Consider the following 21,558-nt stretch of genomic DNA (forward strand, 5'->3'; position numbering starts at 1 on the left):
CAAGCTGTGTTGTTTTAATATTGAAACGTTGTTTCAGCACTCTGAGCCTGAATCAGTGTTACAAGTAGAGAACACTCAACCTGGCTACTAACTAGTTTATTTACATGGAAAACAGACAACATGTCATGCGTGTGTGTCTGTATCTGTCTGTCTGTCTGTCTGTCTGTGGGCAACCTCTCAAACTACTGGACCGATGAGCCTCATACTTTCCATGCACATTTATGCCTGTATTTATGTTGAACAGATGCAGCCATTGACAGTGTTGAAAAAACAGTTTTACTGATTCATCACTGACTCCTTGCTCGTTTGAGGCTGCAGTTCATCAACAACTACTCCAGTTTGACATCACAGAGCTAAAGGCGTTCGGCCAGGCTGAAAACAAGTCTTACTCAGTCTGTTCAGGCTTTTTTCTGGCCTTCTGGCTCAAGAACTGACATCCATAGTACAGTTTGGTCTCTTTTTGAAGTGGAACAGCTGCAGATTACCTCCATACGATATGTTTTGATCTACTAAAGTTAAACATGATACGACATGAATAAATCCCATCTGAGCCATCAAAATCTGATACACACTTTTCTGACATTAAACAAAAAAGATTTGCAGATTAACTGATAATTAAGTGAAAACAATGTAAGTGGCAACCTAGAGGATGGGATCAGATGTGAAATAATGTTTCTCACAGAGAGTGAATACAGCAGAGCTCAGAGCCATCACACACATGCAGGGTTCACACACTCATGAGAAACTTAACTTTACCAGGAGAAGTGTTGAACTTTGAATGCATCTTTGTGTCCAATCAGAGATATCCAGCTGTGACTCTTCCAGCTCTGTCAGCTGATCGGCCTCCTCCATCATGCTCCGCCCCCTGCTCTTCCTGTCCGCTCTCATCGGGCTGGCAGGTAAACACACACAGCAGCCACTTTGAGTGTCGACCCACAAGATTTGTTGAGGGACTTGAGTAGATGTAGAGAAAGGAATGAGTTGAGGAGGGACCTGACCTCAGCTTTAAGTGCTGATAATCTACCAAATACGTCGAGGTTTTACTCAGATGTTTCTTTCTAAGAGGAAGTGGTAACTGATGATATAATATCAAAGTCTCGATTGATCGGTAGACAAACGCTGTTTCATTCCTTCATGAAGTCAACATTTGAATGTGCAGCCTTCCCAGTTGTCCAACCAGCTAATGGACTCTTGTTCTGACGTCATGTGTCTCCATCATCTTCAGGTGCATGGCAGACATTGGATAATAATACTGTGGTGAACATCAGCTCGTGTCCCATCACGTATTACGGACAGAAGTACGAACAACTCTATGTGAGTATGATGAAGCCTGATGATTGAGGATATATCTTTTTATTATTGGTCATTTATTGAGATGGTGCGTGCAGACTGAGGGGACGTCAGCTCCACAACAAGTCTGAACACTGCTACGTCCTTCACATGACTGTTTTCAGCGACACCTGATGGTGATGGTGGTGACACACAGCTCAGGCCCTCAGCCTGACATGACAGCATGAAACTCTGTGCAACTCTGTGAGTACCAAGTAAGTTTTGTTGGAAACTTATTGTTGTTTTACCTGTTGTGTCTCTGATTCTAACAGGTGAACTTCACCAGTGGTCCATTTGCACTCTGTTTCGATGGCTTTTACAACCCTGAAGTCCCCCAAGACTGTATTGTGATGCCTCCAGTCTCTCCAGGTCTGTTAGAGTATGAAGTAGGGGAAACTTCTTATATTGAAGGACAGATCCATTCCAGCCTGCCAGCTATAACCACTTCTATGGAATGCTTCGCGGAAATTAGGCAAACAGTAGTGAGTATCGCTCAGTTGTTCATGACTTTTTTATTTTATGACCGTTTTATTGTTCATGGTTTTAGATTAAATTAACTGTTTAAACACTCAACAAAACTTACATTTTAAATGATCTTTACTAAAAGCTTTTGGAGGAAGCTTCCTAATTGTGTCTGTTTCTTATGACTCTTTACAGGATTCCTGGTATCTGGTTAATTTCGATAAACAAGCAGCTCTTTACATGTATTTGCGCTCATATGATCAATACGTGAGTATCTAAGGAGCATATACTGTACATAAAAGTTTGTTTGTTTCTAAGTACATATGTATGTGTGTGTGTGTAAGTGTGTAGGTTCATTAACACACACACACACACACACACACACACACAGAGCTCCACTAAAGGCAGTGTACTTGTGTCTAACGTGTTACTGATCCTGTCTGTAGGACTTGAATGTTTCTGCTGAACACTGGCTGACAGTGATTTAACTCTAATGCCCTCCCAAACAGACATAAATGATTGAATGATGATTGACAGCAACACCCAGACTGCACCTATTTCCATCATTCTCCACTAGAACCACTGTGGTGCGAGGAGCCGTTGACCTTCGTTCCTTATTGTGCCCTGTCTGCCTCTCTCCTCAGTCCCTGTCACTTTTCTACTGTTGGATCTCAATAAGCACAAACATTACCGCAAAAGATAGCGCCGGACAATCTGCACACGCAGGCTACTTCTTACAATGTAGTTAGTTTGACAATGGGAGGAAACATTGGTTGAATTTTAATATGTATGAATTGTTACCTCCTGGCTCAGGGGTGATAACAAGAAGGGAAGCACCTCACAGCTCAGGCTATCAAAGAATGAGATTCATTCAACACAAATTGGAGAGAACGGCTGTGCTGGTTGCTGCAGGCCTTGTTGACAGAGAGTGAACTCCCAGAAAGGTGGGCCTTTATTCCTTTCTGGAGGACACACCCAGATGGGTGGGGAAACAAGGCGACATCCCAGCTCCACCCTCTGGCAGCTCTGCAAAACAGAAGAGCGAGAAACAAGCAGGAGTGTCATCACAGAAGTCACCTGTCTCTGCACTGTGGTTGTAATACTGGTTGTGTTTGTTGATGTCTAGGAATTTAATGTTCTATTCAATGGAGAGGAAGTCCAGACATTTAATCTTACAATGACTGTAAAATCCATTGACATCAGCGGTTGCAGACACTCAGGTTGGCAAATCTATTTGAGGGTTCTTAATAATAAAACTGCACCTTGTTTTCAACCTAGTTACTAAACTATAACTTTTTAACCTGATGTAAACCTTCCTTCACTTTGCAGGTGTTATGTATCTGCCGGGAACAGTGATTAATGGCACAGACAAATGTTCCTTTATGGTCTGTAGTGAGACTGCAGTCTTAACTGTCACTGGATGTGGCCCCTTGGAACATTGCAGAGACAATGGCATGTAAGTACGTGTCCTTAATGTTTAAATGAACCAGCTGGGATTATTCAGGGACCTGAAGAGGCCTTTTTTAAAAACTGCTTTTAAATGAAGCAGCAACGGAGGGAAATGTTGGGTTTGCATCAGCACCAACTCAACACAGCTCAAATGCAGCTCTGATAGGAGCAACGAGATGAGTGAACAGTACTGGTAAAAGTTCCTTAGCAGACGTTTAATCTTACTAGGCCTGCAGCCACATCACAAAAAGCCATTGACATCAGCGCTTGCAGACTTGCAGCTGTCCTGAGGGCTCTTAATAATAAAACTGCACCTTGTTTTTTAACTTAGTCAGTAAACTATAACTTTTTAACCTGATATAAACCTTCCTTCACTTTGCAGGTGTTGTTACTGTATCTGTACCTACCCCACAAGTAATGAAAATACTTTAAATGTAATATTAGATGTGTCAACTATGACCTTACTATGAACAGAAGGCTTTCCTCCTGTAATGTGTTTGAGTCGTGGCTCTGAGGAGCTGCTCATGATGATGACGCTGTTTGTTGTTGTTTCTGTCCCTCCCGCCTCCATCAGGTGCAGTTTTGACTCCACCTGCACTGTGACTGGCCCCTCTGTCATCGACATGAGTAACCGAGTTAGCTCTGTCCAGGATCGGTGTGCGTACTCTCTGATGTCGATTTCTTCAGTCCCAGGCTTCCACCTGCTGGCAAACTTCCAGGAACGCCGTCGTAAAGACGTGAGCTTTCTGGACAGTGTGATACTGCGACTGGACGGGCCGGGCGTTCACATTCACCTGGAACAAGGCGGGAGAGTTCGGGTAAGCTACCTACAGCCAAGCTTGTCTTTTATCCAGAATCCTCCTCAGCTCTTATATTTCTTCTCAGTGACATTGGAGACAGTTGATTAAAAGTAACTTATTACTTTTACATATTTTGAGTTTGAAGATTTGGATTTGGTCCAGTAGATCACCTCAGCCAACTGCCGAGGACGGGCTGCAATGTCATCCTTCAGATCACAGTAGGTCCACTGAAAGTGCTTGTTTGATCCACTGACAGGCTCAGAGTGTTATTCTAAGTGTGTGACAGCATCATGGAAAGGATCCCTACAGAGAGAGACCTGCTGACACTTAGAATAACACTCTGATCCTGTCAGTGGATCAAACAAGCTCTTTAGTGGACCTACTGTGATCAGGTGCAGTTGCCCTGAGGGATCACATTACAGCCATTGCAGCCCTTCACTGCCTGCTATCTGCTGCAAGTGGAGGTGATCTACTGGCCGAATTCCAAAGGTTTCTGTACTTTTCAGACACATGAAATGTAAAAGTAGGGCTTTATCCTTTAATACTGGTGAAGTCAGAAGTTGTTGCTGTGAAAACAGGCCGTTTGTGTGTGTTGGTGATGTTTGAATCAGTGTTTCCTCCTCTTTGTCTCTGTGCTGTAATGCAGCTGGACAACACAGAGCTGACCCTCAACAGCTCAGCTCAGCTGGTTCACGGTGTGGAGCTCTCTAAGGACCAAACTGGAGTCACCGCCAAAGTGTCACTCTCCAACTACACCACTTCTGTCTTCTTTGATGGCTACACCGCACAGATCCACTTAGAACGTACAGAAACTAAAACCCTACCACTCACTGCATGGGATAAAATGAGCTACTGTGGCACTCAGCGCTCATTTGGGGCATCATGAATGTATACGAAGCAGTCCTTTAGTGAGCTGCTGTGCTCATTCACTTTGACTATTAATAATGATCTGACTCACATTCTGTGCTGAACCTGTCCAGGACCAGCTGGAACATATCTACATGGTTTGTGTAACAACTCTGAGCTGCTGAGTGAAGCGACTGCCTCTGACTACAGTGCCAGCGGGTAAAACATCACTCTCACCCTGTGAATATGTTCATGAAAGTACTTTATTTGTTTTTCAGAAGAAAATCTGAACTTGCCCGGAGTGTCAGTGTGTTGTTGTTTATTTTGGTTGACTGTATTTATCTCACAGGGAAGAGCTTTTCCGCTACTTCCCCTTTAAATATTCTGGATGTCTGCTGAAAAAGAAGCAGGTTCCCAAAGTCATAGCAGGGGAGCAGTGGTGACCTTGTGTTGTGTGTCGCCCCCTAGCTGTGAGATGGTGTACAACGACACTGCTGACGCTTCGATCAACTGCAACATGATGACTGAACGGTGAGCAGATCAAACACCTCTCATCTCTGTGGTAAATGACACATGAAGAGGGATGGATGATAAACACACCTGAACTCCGATCGTCCTGCTTTTCATTTGAGGAACAGAGCTGATCACATTTTCAGTGAAATCTTTGTGACATGAAACTTCAACAGCTGTCCTGTGTTTAGGTTTACTCTTAATCAGAGACTGAAACAACAGTGGCTGGACTTTGTTCTTCTATCTCCCATACTGTTTGTCTACATGTGTTGAACAGCTGCGACCTCCTGATGGAGGCGCCCTTCGCCGCCTGCCACAACTACACCGACCCAGAGCCCTACGTAACCGCCTGCTCCAGCACTCTGTGCAGCTACCCTGCGGTGGACGGCCTCTACTGTCACTTCCTGGAGGCCTACGCCAGAGCCTGCAGCCAGTACAGCAACGACACGCTGGAGGGATGGAGGACAAACGGCTGCCGTAAGACTTCTCTGTCTTTAGTTCAAGCTGTTGAGAATTTATATCCATGTTTTTGTGACAGAATTAGTAGGTGATCTGTATAAAGAATGGTCGTATACTGAAGAATTCAGTGTTTTCTTCTAAGTCTTCACACATCTCTCTCTGTCTCTGTCTCAGCCACCTCTCAGGCCTTCTGTCAGGACAGGATCTGCAGTGCTCACGAGTTCTGTGGTCAGACGGCCGAAGGCGACAAGGGGTGTTTCTGTCGCGCCATTTTTGCCTCCTCATACAGAGAGGGAGGCGCTTTGGGTACGACAGCTGTGACACAACTACACGACATGATACTCTGGATGGAGGCTGGATGGTTTCCTCAGAGCCAGGCCTGTTTAACACAGCTGAGGCAGGAATGATGTCTTTAGCACTCAGTTTGTTATCCCAAACACAGACTGGACTTCATTAAATTAGCTCTTACACTTAAAAACTGGTGGTTTGGTTCCAACCTTCATTTCCGCTTCTAGCTCAAAATGAAAGAATTTAAAGAAATGTCACCAGCAGGATTAAATGGGTGGCTTGTTGTGTCCCACTTGGTGTAAATGTCTGTAGTCTTTCCTCTGTAACTTGGTCAGTGTTCACGTGTTTATTTCCCTCGTCTGTTTTGTTGGATGTTCAGGTGATCCAACAATCTGCGGACCCGACTCCGCTTCACTTACACTGGTCGGTTGTCTCCTGGAAGAAAAAGGCATCAACTACTCGTCCTTACACCTCAATGACCAGACCTGCAGAGGTCAGGTAGATGAGCTGACCCACATGGTGACCTTCAGTTATGATGGCAGCAGACCCTGTGGGGCGGTGGTCACGGTGGGTCCTCTCCTAACAAAACTCACATTTTAAGGCTGAAATGTAAAGAGGTTTGTGATGAACTTGCGAGGAACTGATGCATCTGAATCCCTGTAACCCTGCAGGCCAACGACAGAAAACTGATCTACAAGAACAGCATCACGGTTCACAACAGCTCCTCTAACGTCATCACTCGCCAAGATCAATTCTCCATCGACTTCTCCTGCGTCTACATGCAGCCAGATATGAAGGTTATGGCCTTCAGAATAGGAGACGGGTGAGTGGTGGCTGTTAACCTTTGTTTGAATTACTTTGTATTGTGAAGCTTGTTCATAAATGGTTTGTCAGCAAAGGTGTGTGTGTGTGTGTGTGTGTGTGTGTGTGTGTGTGTGTGTGTGTGTGTGTGTGTGTGTGTGTGTGTGTGTGTGTGTGTGTGTGTTCTGCAGCTCTGTGATCCAGCACATCACATCTGAAGCTTGGAATTACAATCTGACCATGAAGGCCTACACCGACTCCGGACGCACTCAAGCTGTGGAGTTGAGCACCGAAGTCCACCTGAACCAGAAGATCTGGGTGGAGCTTGAGACCGAGGGGCTGGACAGCGGCTTGGTCGCCGTGGTGACCGACTCCTGCTGGGCGACCAACCAGGCATCGCCCAGCGGGAGTCCGAGATACGACCTGATCGCGAACGGGTGAGACTCATGTAGAGGAGGTAGCTGCTTGCTGCTGTGTCCGATGTGTCAGAGTGGTTAATAAAAGGGCCGTTTGATCCTGGAAACCAGAGCGTGCTCTCATATAATGCGTGTTTTCCTATTTGTGAGCAGCTGTGCGAACTCTGCTGACCAGACGGTGAACGTGGTAGGAAATGGAATGGGAACGTCCAACTATTTCTCCTTCAACATGTTCCAGTTCTCTGGGAGCTCCGGTGACGTCTTCATGCATTGCAAACTCAATCTGTGTGTCAAACAGAACAACAACTGTGCCCCGGTACGCCTCGTTCCCCAAACACACACACACACACACACACACACACACACTGGTTAGTGAGCAGCCCCCCCTCTTCCTGGTGTATCTTCCTCTAAATTACACCATCATTGACTAAATGAACGTCCTGCTGTGCTGAAGAAGACAGTAAACTACAGACTGAGAGCAGAAACTGTTCACTGAGCTGATAAATCAGGAGAGAAGTCGCCTCATTTCCTCATTGACTTCCATCCAGTTGGAGCCAGTGGAGTCGCCTCCTGCTGGACATTAGAGAGAACGCAGCTTTAAGTCTCTTCAGCATCGGCTTCACTGTTCAGACCCAGAAGCTACATGCACTTTTGTTTTGACCTGTTTAACATAAACTGCTTCAGTCTTAAACACTCTTTATTGTGCAGCTGTAACTAAATTTAGATCGTCCAGAAACATTTCACCTTCTGCAGCAACTTGAAGCATTTACAAAGAGCAAATATTCACAGATAAGATCAGAGTGTTCTCCGGAAATTGCAGCTTCCATCAGCCAATCAGCAAGTCTGTCTGTCAGTGTGTGTGTTTGGACTTTAACTATATCACATTTCTAAAATCTTGGCCATCAGTCCAGAAGGAATGTTTGTGTTGGTCTTCTAAAGCTCAGACTTCTGTCTCTGTCTTTAACTTCCAGACTTGTGGCGCTGGTCTTCGGAGACGCAGATCTGCCCGGTCCAGATATGTAGATGAAGCCACAGCCTTCATCACCATGGCCTGGACCCGTTAGGTAAGACGCAACTCTGCTGCTGACTGGTGACATCGGCAAAGTTGTCTTCAGTCATGATGCAGAACTAGATGCTACATTTCTGTGTACGTCCCCCAGACCACCGATCAGACAAGCAAACAGAACAAAGAGCCCAAGAGTCAAACATGGTGGTTTCAGTCAGGATGCACGTTTGGAAGAAACACATCAATCACCGTTCGTTGTCTCCTCAGGTTGTTTCCACGGCGACTCGGACTGACTGACGGGCTGTCGACCTTCACAATGATTCCCGACTCTTCCTTCGTCCTGATCTAGAGCCCGGATGTGTGAGTCCTTTGGTTTTAGGGTGCCGTCTGCAGAAAGGACTCGCTCAGTTCTTGCTGCTCTGAGGCCAGACTAGCTCACATGATAACAAGCAGACCCTCCTGCTCCCTCCTCCTCCAGCTGTGACTGGTCCAGTCTGGAGTCTGAATTCCTTTAGATGGTAGAAATGGGTCGATAACAACTATAAACAAACAATATAAAGACAATATGGTGAAGGGAAGTGTGTGTGGGGGGGATCTTGGGCTTAACAATGTTATTCATTCTATAGTATATATATATAGTCCTACAAATGAAAACAATCAGATATGATTAGGGATTACCAGTGATTATTAATGATTAAGTGTTTGCATATTAGGCTCATTGAGTAGGATAAGGTGTTTGGGAGCACTTAACTTTTAAAGTAAAAGTGTTTTACATTTACTTTTTTATTATTTTTGGAGCGGTGGATTTTGCCAGCTTGTCCTGTGACTTGAAACTTTGCCACAATAATGTTTAGATGTCAATGTCAAAGTCTAAACAGACCAATGGATCCTGCCGTCACTCTGAAGGTCAACTCAGGACGACAACTAAAACTAAATCTGAAATAATGTGAAGCCACTTTTGTGTCTTAACGGTGGTTAAAAGAAACACAAACTCCCCTCTTTTATATTCAACATGAAGTGATTAAACTTCAGATTTATCAAAAACACTTCAATTGAATGAAATAAATGACTAAATCGAACCATTGCAGACAGATTCTGTGAGGGTTTTATCACAGCCTGTGGCCTTCATGACGCAGAGATATGATGTGCTGTTCCATTCTTATTGTGTTACTGTTGTTTTCCAGCAAAAAAAAAATCAATAAAAAGTGTAATCAATCAAATCAAGACTATGAGTTCGGTTCATTTGATTTCTCCATCACTTTTTCTTGAGGTCACCTTTGACGACATTGTCACAACTTGTGATAATTAATAATTATCAAGATAATTATTAATTATTAAAATGAATGGAACTTTGAATAAAGTCCACGACAAGTCGATTGGGGCACCACTTCGTAAAACGAAGAAAAGACAGCCGTTTTAATTGACTTAGTCTCATAAAAAATACTAAACTATCAATTTGGAATTATGTTTTATAATTAATTTAATAATTACTACCAAAATTACCACATTGATAGCTAGCTGAAGGATTTTGGAGTTCTTGACAGTGTAGAGGTTGGCAGTGTTCACCCTTGTACAACATTAAAGGAGACAGCAGGTAGTAAAACATTTATTATGTCCACAGTACTCTGCCCCACATGGGACGCACCATTATGTTATACATTAAGGTGAAGGACTTGTACTTTGGTTGCAAGTACAGCTGAAGCAGAGAAGGTATTAAAGACATCTGCTGTTACAGAAACAAAATCAATCAAACAATCTAACTAAGTCTAAGTCTCTATGACTAAACTAACAAATAATATGAAGAGTGTGTGTGTGTGTGTGTGTGAGATAAGGCTGAGGAATGTGAGATTGGGCCCACAAAGGTGGGGGAGAGAGACCAAATGGTGATGGCCAGACCCCCTGGGGTGTGGGGCAAAGAAGACAAAGGAAGCTAAGTGCTGTTAGCTTAGCTTTGTCCCTCAGTGGCTGTGTGTGTGTGTGTGTGTGTGAGATAAAGGTGCCAGATAAGACAGGATGGTTAGTTTGTAGACTTTGTGTCTGTGTGAACAAACTAACATCAACTAAACTTAATGGCTGCACAGTAACTACAACACATCACAATAATCAAACTCAATGAACATTAAAGCAAGTCAATACATTAACAGGGGTAAACCATGTATGCAGTAATACTATGCTAATTATGCCCAGTTAGAGTTTGTTACCAGTCCTTAAAGGGGGAGACGAAGTGTCCTTGAGGATGCTGCTTTCTCAGCCTGTTGCTGGAGGACAGGTGTGGTTCTTGTCCGTTGCTGTGTGGTTGCAGGCTGGAGGAATCCTTTGTTCCTGTTAGTTAGCAGCTCTGTGCTAACTTGCTGGTGTGCTCTTGTTGTTGGTTATCAGCTGGCAGACTCTGGGTCGTACCTGCTGGCTGATCTGCTTACTTCAGGCAGGACCTTGTGTCGCTACCATGAAGGAGGTGGCTGCTCTGGTACAGACCACACTGAGGCAGAGCTTAGCTGAGTTGAGCTTCTCTCCTCTTCAGGAGAGATCAGGAGAGAGGTGACTTGTCTCTCCTCTTCAGGAGAGACGTCCGGAAAAGAGATCAGAAAGAGAAAGTTCAGTGTGGTGAACTGGTTTTGTGGGCCTGAGGTCGTAAAATCATGTGTCCCCTCCGGCCAATGGTGACAGTGGAGCTGGGCGCGGGGGTGATTTCACACCTATCTGTGAAACTGGGCATTGGGGAAAGGAGCCCAATTGTTCACACAGAAAAGAAACATGCAGTCTTCACCATGTGTTATTCACCGTATAGTGAAGCCCAACACATTGATCGTTTTTATGTTATATTGTTCTCACATTCCCCTATGTAATGAATGAAGATTTTCAACTGGAATATTTCATTCATTGAGATCTAGGATGTGTTGTTTTAGTGTTTCCTTTATTTTTTTGAGCAGCATACTTACCAGCCTGTTAATTTCATTCAATGGAACAGGTTTGATGGTTATTTGTTTTAGGTGAAGTTAATCACCTAAAACTGGATCACAGAGCTGCAGAACACGTGCACACACACACTGGTTTGTGTTTTGCATTTTGGTCATTTCAGCTGATTTCTTCCCAGTTTTGTGCATTATTTTATCTGTGTGCTTATCTAACAGGTGGACATTTTAAAAACTGAATGAATCAAATTTGGTCAGAGTGTTTTCAAAGATTGTCTTTACATGATAAGATGGGACATTCACCTCATTTGTGAACATTTACATCTCCACTGTCAATGTGCAGTCGGCATGTTTTTGTAATGCTATTGGAGTGCACGTAAAAGCATCAGTATCTCAGCTACTACACATGCTAGGTTACCCTGACTATGCGCTCAACATGTTGAAGTATGGTGCCTATAGCGCCACCATATGGCCAGTTATGAGGCACTGCCACATCTACTCAATGCATTAACCAATTAGCAATTTGGGTTTCATATTCACACACACAACACTGCCACAGTGCTAATGTATCTTTAAATGCTTATATTAACCAATGGTCAATCACCAAGAAAAGAAAATCATCAAGAAAAAGTGATGGAGAAATCAAATGAACCGAACTCATAGTCTTGATTTGATTGATTACACTTTTTATTGATTTTTTTTTTGCTGGAAAACAACAGTAACACAATAAGAATGGAACAGCACATCATATCTCTGCGTCATGAAGGCCACAGGCTGTGATAAAACCCTCACAGAATCTGTCTGCAATGGTTCGATTTAGTCATTTATTTCATTCAATTGAAGTGTTTTTGATAAATCTGAAGTTTAATCACTTCATGTTGAATATAAAAGAGGGGAGTTTGTGTTTCTTTTAACCACCGTTAAGACACAAAAGTGGCTTCACATTATTTCAGATTTAGTTTTAGTTGTCGTCCTGAGTTGACCTTCAGAGTGACGGCAGGATCCATTGGTCTGTTTAGACTTTGACATTGACATCTAAACATTATTGTGGCAAAGTTTCAAGTCACAGGACAAGCTGGCAAAATCCACCGCTCCAAAAATAATAAAAAAGTAAATGTAAAACACTTTTACTTTAAAAGTTAAGTGCTCCCAAACACCTTATCCTACTCAATGAGCCTAATATGCAAACACTTAATCATTAATAATCACTGGTAATCCCTAATCATATCTGATTGTTTTCATTTGTAGGACTATATATATATACTATAGAATGAATAACATTGTTAAGCCCAAGATCCCCCCCACACACACTTCCCTTCACCATATTGTCTTTATATTGTTTGTTTATAGTTGTTATCGACCCATTTCTACCATCTAAAGGAATTCAGACTCCAGACTGGACCAGTCACAGCTGGAGGAGGAGGGAGCAGGAGGGTCTGCTTGTTATCATGTGAGCTAGTCTGGCCTCAGAGCAGCAAGAACTGAGCGAGTCCTTTCTGCAGACGGCACCCTAAAACCAAAGGACTCACACATCCGGGCTCTAGATCAGGACGAAGGAAGAGTCGGGAATCATTGTGAAGGTCGACAGCCCGTCAGTCAGTCCGAGTCGCCGTGGAAACAACCTGAGGAGACAACGAACGGTGATTGATGTGTTTCTTCCAAACGTGCATCCTGACTGAAACCACCATGTTTGACTCTTGGGCTCTTTGTTCTGTTTGCTTGTCTGATCGGTGGTCTGGGGGACGTACACAGAAATGTAGCATCTAGTTCTGCATCATGACTGAAGACAACTTTGCCGATGTCACCAGTCAGCAGCAGAGTTGCGTCTTACCTAACGGGTCCAGGCCATGGTGATGAAGGCTGTGGCTTCATCTACGTATCTGGACCGGGCAGATCTGCGTCTCCGAAGACCAGCGCCACAAGTCTGGAAGTTAAAGACAGAGACAGAAGTCTGAGCTTTAGAAGACCAACACAAACATTCCTTCTGGACTGATGGCCAAGATTTTAGAAATGTGATATAGTTAAAGTCCAAACACACACACTGACAGACAGACTTGCTGATTGGCTGATGGAAGCTGCAATTTCCGGAGAACACTCTGATCTTATCTGTGAATATTTGCTCTTTGTAAATGCTTCAAGTTGCTGCAGAAGGTGAAATGTTTCTGGACGATCTAAATTTAGTTACAGCTGCACAATAAAGAGTGTTTAAGACTGAAGCAGTTTATGTTAAACAGGTCAAAACAAAAGTGCATGTAGCTTCTGGGTCTGAACAGTGAAGCCGATGCTGAAGAGACTTAAAGCTGCGTTCTCTCTAATGTCCAGCAGGAGGCGACTCCACTGGCTCCAACTGGATGGAAGTCAATGAGGAAATGAGGCGACTTCTCTCCTGATTTATCAGCTCAGTGAACAGTTTCTGCTCTCAGTCTGTAGTTTACTGTCTTCTTCAGCACAGCAGGACGTTCATTTAGTCAATGATGGTGTAATTTAGAGGAAGATACACCAGGAAGAGGGGGGGCTGCTCACTAACCAGTGTGTGTGTGTGTGTGTGTGTGTGTGTGTGTTTGGGGAACGAGGCGTACCGGGGCACAGTTGTTGTTCTGTTTGACACACAGATTGAGTTTGCAATGCATGTAGACGTCACCGGAGCTCCCAGAGAACTGGAACATGTTGAAGGAGAAATAGTTGGACGTTCCCATTCCATTTCCTACCACGTTCACCGTCTGGTCAGCAGAGTTCGCACAGCTGCTCACAAATAGGAAAACACGCATTATATGAGAGCACGCTCTGGTTTCCAGGATCAAACGGCCCTTTTATTAACCACTCTGACACATCGGACACAGCAGCAAGCAGCTACCTCCTCTACATGAGTCTCACCCGTTCGCGATCAGGTCGTATCTCGGACTCCCGCTGGGCGATGCCTGGTTGGTCGCCCAGCAGGAGTCGGTCACCACGGCGACCAAGCCGCTGTCCAGCCCCTCGGTCTCAAGCTCCACCCAGATCTTCTGGTTCAGGTGGACTTCGGTGCTCAACTCCACAGCTTGAGTGCGTCCGGAGTCGGTGTAGGCCTTCATGGTCAGATTGCAATTCCAAGCTTCAGATGTGATGTGCTGGATCACAGAGCTGCAGAACACACACACACACACACACACACACACACACACACACACACACACACACACACACACACACACACACACACACACACACACACACACACACACACACACACACACACACACACACCTTTGCTGACAAACCATTTATGAACAAGCTTCACAATACAAAGTAATTCAAACAAAGGTTAACAGCCACCACTCACCCGTCTCCTATTCTGAAGGCCATAACCTTCATATCTGGCTGCATGTAGACGCAGGAGAAGTCGATGGAGAATTGATCTTGGCGAGTGATGACGTTAGAGGAGCTGTTGTGAACCGTGATGCTGTTCTTGTAGATCAGTTTTCTGTCGTTGGCCTGCAGGGTTACAGGGATTCAGATGCATCAGTTCCTCGCAAGTTCATCACAAACCTCTTTACATTTCAGCCTTAAAATGTGAGTTTTGTTAGGAGAGGACCCACCGTGACCACCGCCCCACAGGGTCTGCTGCCATCATAACTGAAGGTCACCATGTGGGTCAGCTCATCTACCTGACCTCTGCAGGTCTGGTCATTGAGGTGTAAGGACGAGTAGTTGATGCCTTTTTCTTCCAGGAGACAACCGACCAGTGTAAGTGAAGCGGAGTCGGGTCCGCAGATTGTTGGATCACCTGAACATCCAACAAAACAGACGAGGGAAATAAACACGTGAACACTGACCAAGTTACAGAGGAAAGACTACAGACATTTACACCAAGTGGGACACAACAAGCCACCCATTTAATCCTGCTGGTGACATTTCTTTAAATTCTTTCATTTTGAGCTAGAAGCGGAAATGAAGGTTGGAACCAAACCACCAGTTTTTAAGTGTAAGAGCTAATTTAATGAAGTCCAGTCTGTGTTTGGGATAACAAACTGAGTGCTAAAGACATCATTCCTGCCTCAGCTGTGTTAAACAGGCCTGGCTCTGAGGAAACCATCCAGCCTCCATCCAGAGTATCATGTCGTGTAGTTGTGTCACAGCTGTCGTACCCAAAGCGCCTCCCTCTCTGTATGAGGAGGCAAAAATGGCGCGACAGAAACACCCCGTGTCGCCTTCGGCCGTCTGACCACAGAACTCGTGAGCACTGCAGATCCTGTCCTGACAGAAGGCCTGAGAGGTGGCTGAGACAGAGACAGAGAGAGATGTGTGAAGACTTAGAAGAAAACACTGAATTCTTCAGTATACGACCATTCTTTATACAGATCACCTACTAATTCTGTCACAAAAACATGGATATAAATTCTCAACAGCTTGAACTAAAGACAGAGAAGTCTTACGGCAGCTGGCGTTTGTCCTCCATCCCTCCAGCGTGTCGTTGCTGTACTGGCTGCAGGCTCTGGCGTAGGCCTCCAGGAAGTGACAGTAGAGGCCGTCCACCGCAGGGTAGCTGCACAGAGTGCTGGAGCAGGCGGTTACGTAGGGCTCTGGGTCGGTGTAGTTGTGGCAGGCGGCGAAGGGCGCCTCCATCAGGAGGTCGCAGCTGTTCAACACATGTAGACAAACAGTATGGGAGATAGAAGAACAAAGTCCAGCCACTGTTGTTTCAGTCTCTGATTAAGAGTAAACCTAAACACAGGACAGCTGTTGAAGTTTCATGTCACAAAGATTTCACTGAAAATGTGATCAGCTCTGTTCCCCAAATGAAAAGCAGGACGATCGGAGTTCAGGTGTGTTTATCATCCATCCCTCTTCATGTGTCATTTACCACAGAGATGAGAGGTGTTTGATCTGCTCACCGTTCAGTCATCATGTTGCAGTTGATCGAAGCGTCAGCAGTGTCGTTGTACACCATCTCACAGCTAGGGGGCGACACACAACACAAGGTCACCACTGCTCCCCTGCTATGACTTTGGGAACCTGCTTCTTTTTCAGCAGACATCCAGAATATTTAAAGGGGAAGTAGCGGAAAAGCTCTTCCCTGTGAGATAAATACAGTCAACCAAAATAAACAACAACACACTGACACTCCGGGCAAGTTCAGATTTTCTTCTGAAAAACAAATAAAGTACTTTCATGAACATATTCACAGGGTGAGAGTGATGTTTTACCCGCTGGCACTGTAGTCAGAGGCAGTCGCTTCACTCAGCAGCTCAGAGTTGTTACACAAACCATGTAGATATGTTCCAGCTGGTCCTGGACAGGTTCAGCACAGAATGTGAGTCAGATCATTATTAATAGTCAAAGTGAATGAGCACAGCAGCTCACTAAAGGACTGCTTCGTATACATTCATGATGCCCCAAATGAGCGCTGAGTGCCACAGTAGCTCATTTTATCCCATGCAGTGAGTGGTAGGGTTTTAGTTTCTGTACGTTCTAAGTGGATCTGTGCGGTGTAGCCATCAAAGAAGACAGAAGTGGTGTAGTTGGAGAGTGACACTTTGGCGGTGACTCCAGTTTGGTCCTTAGAGAGCTCCACACCGTGAACCAGCTGAGCTGAGCTGTTGAGGGTCAGCTCTGTGTTGTCCAGCTGCATTACAGCACAGAGACAAAGAGGAGGAAACACTGATTCAAACATCACCAACACACACAAACGGCCTGTTTTCACAGCAACAACTTCTGACTTCACCAGTATTAAAGGATAAAGCCCTACTTTTACATTTCATGTGTCTGAAAAGTACAGAAACCTTTGGAATTCGGCCAGTAGATCACCTCCACTTGCAGCAGATAGCAGGCAGTGAAGGGCTGCAATGGCTGTAATGTGATCCCTCAGGGCAACTGCACCTGATCACAGTAGGTCCACTAAAAGAGCTTGTTTGATCCACTGACAGGATCAGAGTGTTATTCTAAGTGTCAGCAGGTCTCTCTCTGTAGGGATCCTTTCCATGATGCTGTCACACACTTAGAATAACACTCTGAGCCTGTCAGTGGATCAAACAAGCACTTTCAGTGGACCTACTGTGATCTGAAGGATGACATTGCAGCCCGTCCTCGGCAGTTGGCTGAGGTGATCTACTGGACCAAATCCAAATCTTCAAACTCAAAATATGTAAAAGTAATAAGTTACTTTTAATCAACTGTCTCCAATGTCACTGAGAAGAAATATAAGAGCTGAGGAGGATTCTGGATAAAAGACAAGCTTGGCTGTAGGTAGCTTACCCGAACTCTCCCGCCTTGTTCCAGGTGAATGTGAACGCCCGGCCCGTCCAGTCGCAGTATCACACTGTCCAGAAAGCTCACGTCTTTACGACGGCGTTCCTGGAAGTTTGCCAGCAGGTGGAAGCCTGGGACTGAAGAAATCGACATCAGAGAGTACGCACACCGATCCTGGACAGAGCTAACTCGGTTACTCATGTCGATGACAGAGGGGCCAGTCACAGTGCAGGTGGAGTCAAAACTGCACCTGATGGAGGCGGGAGGGACAGAAACAACAACAAACAGCGTCATCATCATGAGCAGCTCCTCAGAGCCACGACTCAAACACATTACAGGAGGAAAGCCTTCTGTTCATAGTAAGGTCATAGTTGACACATCTAATATTACATTTAAAGTATTTTCATTACTTGTGGGGTAGGTACAGATACAGTAACAACACCTGCAAAGTGAAGGAAGGTTTATATCAGGTTAAAAAGTTATAGTTTACTGACTAAGTTAAAAAACAAGGTGCAGTTTTATTATTAAGAGCCCTCAGGACAGCTGCAAGTCTGCAAGCGCTGATGTCAATGGCTTTTTGTGATGTGGCTGCAGGCCTAGTAAGATTAAACGTCTGCTAAGGAACTTTTACCAGTACTGTTCACTCATCTCGTTGCTCCTATCAGAGCTGCATTTGAGCTGTGTTGAGTTGGTGCTGATGCAAACCCAACATTTCCCTCCGTTGCTGCTTCATTTAAAAGCAGTTTTTAAAAAAGGCCTCTTCAGGTCCCTGAATAATCCCAGCTGGTTCATTTAAACATTAAGGACACGTACTTACATGCCATTGTCTCCGCAATGTTCCAAGGGGCCACATCCAGTGACAGTTAAGACTGCAGTCTCACTACAGACCATAAAGGAACATTTGTCTGTGCCATTAATCACTGTTCCCGGCAGATACATAACACCTGCAAAGTGAAGGAAGGTTTACATCAGGTTAAAAAGTTATAGTTTAGTAACTAGGTTGAAAACAAGGTGCAGTTTTATTATTAAGAACCCTCAAATAGATTTGCCAACCTGAGTGTCTGCAACCGCTGATGTCAATGGATTTTTCTAATATCAAGTTTACAGACTTTGTAAGATTAGATGTCTGGACTTCCTCTCCATTGACTAGAACATTAACCTCCTAGACATCAACAAACACAACCAGTATTACAACCACAGTGCAGAGACAGGTGACTTCTGTGATGACACTCCTGCTTGTTTCTCGCTCTTCTGTTTTGCAGAGCTGCCAGAGGGTGGAGCTGGGATGTCGCCTTGTTTCCCCACCCATCTGGGTGTGTCCTCCAGAAAGGAATAAAGGCCCACCTTTCTGGGAGTTCACTCTCTGTCAACAAGGCCTGCAGCAACCAGCACAGCCGTTCTCTCCAATTTGTGTTGAATGAATCTCATTCTTTGATAGCCTGAGCTGTGAGGTGCTTCCCTTCTTGTTATCACCCCTGAGCCAGGAGGTAACAATTCATACATATTAAAATTCAACCAATGTTTCCTCCCATTGTCAAACTAACTACATTGTAAGAAGTAGCCTGCGTGTGCAGATTGTCCGGCGCTATCTTTTGCGGTAATGTTTGTGCTTATTGAGATCCAACAGTAGAAAAGTGACAGGGACTGAGGAGAGAGGCAGACAGGGCACAATAAGGAACGAAGGTCAACGGCTCCTCGCACCACAGTGGTTCTAGTGGAGAATGATGGAAATAGGTGCAGTCTGGGTGTTGCTGTCAATCATCATTCAATCATTTATGTCTGTTTGGGAGGGCATTAGAGTTAAATCACTGTCAGCCAGTGTTCAGCAGAAACATTCAAGTCCTACAGACAGGATCAGTAACACGTTAGACACAAGTACACTGCCTTTAGTGGAGCTCTGTGTGTGTGTGTGTGTGTGTGTGTGTGTTAATGAACCTACACACTTACACACACACACACACACACATACATATGTACTTAGAAACAAACAAACTTTTATGTACAGTATATGCTCCTTAGATACTCACGTATTGATCATCTATGATCAAACTCAGGTGAAGAACTGCTTGTTTACCATAATTAACCAGATACCAGTAATCCTGTAAAGAGTCATAAGAAACAGACACAATTAGGAAGCTTCCTCCAAAAGCTTTTAGTAAAGATCATTTAAAATGTAAGTTTTGTTGAGTGTTTAAACAGTTAATTTAATCTAAAACCATGAACAATAAAACGGTCATAAAATAAAAAAGTCATGAAACTGAGCGATACTCACTATTAATCCAAGAGCTGACACCATGCATTCCACAGGACTGGTTATAGCTGGCAGGCTGGAACGGATCTTTTCGTCAATAGAACTATCAGTTTCACCTGTTGTATACCTGATCAGACGTAGAAGGACTGGAGGCATCACAATACAGTCTTGGGGGATTTCAGGGTTGTAAAAGCCATCGAAACAGAGTGCAAATGGACCACTGGTGACGTTCACCTGTTAGAATCAGAGACACAACAGGTAAAACAACAATAAGTTTCCAACAAAACTTACTTGGTACTCACAGAGTTGCACAGAGTTTCATGCTGTCATGTCAGGCTGAGGGCCTGAGCTGTGTGTCAGCACCATCACCATCAGGTGTCGCTGAAAACAGTCATGTGAAGGACGTAGCAGTGTTCAGACTTGTTGTGGAGCTGACGTCCCCTCAGTCTGCACGCACCATCTCAATAAATGACCAATAATAAAAAGATATATCCTCAATCATCAGGCTTCATCATACTCACATAGAGTTGTTCGTACTTCTGTCCGTAATACGTGATGGGACACGAGCTGATGTTCACCACAGTATTATTATCCGATGTCTGCCATGCACCTGAAGACGATGGAGACACATGACGTCAGAACAAGAGTCCATTAGCTGGTTGGACAACTGGGAAGGCTGCACATTCAAATGTTGACTTCATGAAGGAATGAAACAGCGTTTGTCTACCGATCAATCGAGACTTTGATATTATATCATCAGTTACCACTTCCTCTTAGAAAGAAACATCTGAGTAAAACCTCGACGTATTTGGTAGATTATCAGCACTTAAAGCTGAGGTCAGGTCCCTCCTCAACTCATTCCTTTCTCTACATCTACTCAAGTCCCTCAACAAATCTTGTGGGTCGACACTCAAAGTGGCTGCTGTGTGTGTTTACCTGCCAGCCCGATGAGAGCGGACAGGAAGAGCAGGGGGCGGAGCATGATGGAGGAGGCCGATCAGCTGACAGAGCTGGAAGAGTCACAGCTGGATATCTCTGATTGGACACAAAGATGCATTCAAAGTTCAACACTTCTCCTGGTAAAGTTAAGTTTCTCATGAGTGTGTGAACCCTGCATGTGTGTGATGGCTCTGAGCTCTGCTGTATTCACTCTCTGTGAGAAACATTATTTAGCTAGACTTTTGCAAAGGGACACTGACATCACATCATCCTCTAGGTTGCCACTTATATTGTTTTCAGCTCTGTGATGTCAAACTGGAGCAGTTGATGATGAACTGCAGCCCCGAACGGCTGATTCAGACGAGCAAGGAGTCAGTGATGAATCAGTAAAACTGTTTTTTCAATCATTGTCAATGGCTGCATCTGTTCAACATAAATACAGGCATAAATGTGCATGGAAAGTATGAGGCTCATCGGTCCAGTAGTTTGAGAGGTTGCCCACAGACAGACAAACAGTGTTTGAATATTAAATCAGCAGAATAGAGCTTATATAAGTAGACAATTAATCGATCAATGTGATCAATGTGATCATCCAAACCTTTATCCATTGTGATAATCATTTCAGTTCAAACATTCTCTGTTTCCAGCTTCTAAAATGTGAGAATACGCTGCTTTTATTTGATGATTCTTCAAAGTGAATATCTTTGGGTTCTCGGCTGCCTTCGAACTGTTAAGACAGCACCTTCGGCTTCAGGAAATGATGCTGCACCATTTTTAGTGATTCTTATAGATCAAATTATTGACTGTTGCATTGAAAATCTCAGTCTGAGTTTTACTATTGATGTTTTTCGCCGGTTATTTGTGC

General features: G+C 44.3%; 2 protein-coding genes across 2 annotated transcripts; one reads left to right on the top strand and one right to left on the bottom strand.

The window, feature by feature from the left end:
- The first annotated feature begins 853 nt into the window (after positions 1-853).
- Positions 854-8,424, top strand: LOC139223200 (alpha-tectorin-like). The gene is made up of 15 exons (XM_070855174.1): positions 854-899; positions 1,226-1,314; positions 2,918-3,011; positions 3,121-3,247; positions 3,815-4,058; positions 4,687-4,843; positions 5,021-5,105; positions 5,355-5,417; positions 5,674-5,873; positions 6,030-6,161; positions 6,523-6,710; positions 6,815-6,966; positions 7,136-7,381; positions 7,514-7,676; positions 8,332-8,424. Exons 1-15 carry the CDS (start codon positions 854-856, stop codon positions 8,422-8,424), a joined length of 2,079 nt encoding a protein of 692 aa, XP_070711275.1.
- Positions 8,425-11,978: 3,554 nt separating this feature from the next.
- LOC139223201 (uromodulin-like) lies at positions 11,979-20,736 on the bottom strand. Its single transcript, XM_070855175.1, has 16 exons — positions 20,691-20,736; positions 20,276-20,364; positions 18,557-18,665; positions 18,321-18,447; positions 17,510-17,753; positions 16,724-16,880; positions 16,462-16,546; positions 16,150-16,212; positions 15,691-15,893; positions 15,403-15,534; positions 14,854-15,041; positions 14,598-14,749; positions 14,153-14,398; positions 13,858-14,020; positions 13,110-13,202; positions 11,979-12,900 (listed from the first exon to the last, which is right to left on the bottom strand). The coding sequence occupies exons 1-15, from the start codon at positions 20,734-20,736 to the stop codon at positions 13,110-13,112; spliced, it is 2,097 nt and encodes a 698-aa protein (XP_070711276.1). The 3' UTR covers positions 11,979-12,900.
- Positions 20,737-21,558: the final 822 nt, after the last annotated feature.

Source organism: Pempheris klunzingeri, chromosome 23 (assembly GCF_042242105.1).
Source record: "Pempheris klunzingeri isolate RE-2024b chromosome 23, fPemKlu1.hap1, whole genome shotgun sequence".
In the NCBI taxonomy this organism is placed as follows: Eukaryota; Metazoa; Chordata; class Actinopteri; order Acropomatiformes; family Pempheridae; genus Pempheris; species Pempheris klunzingeri.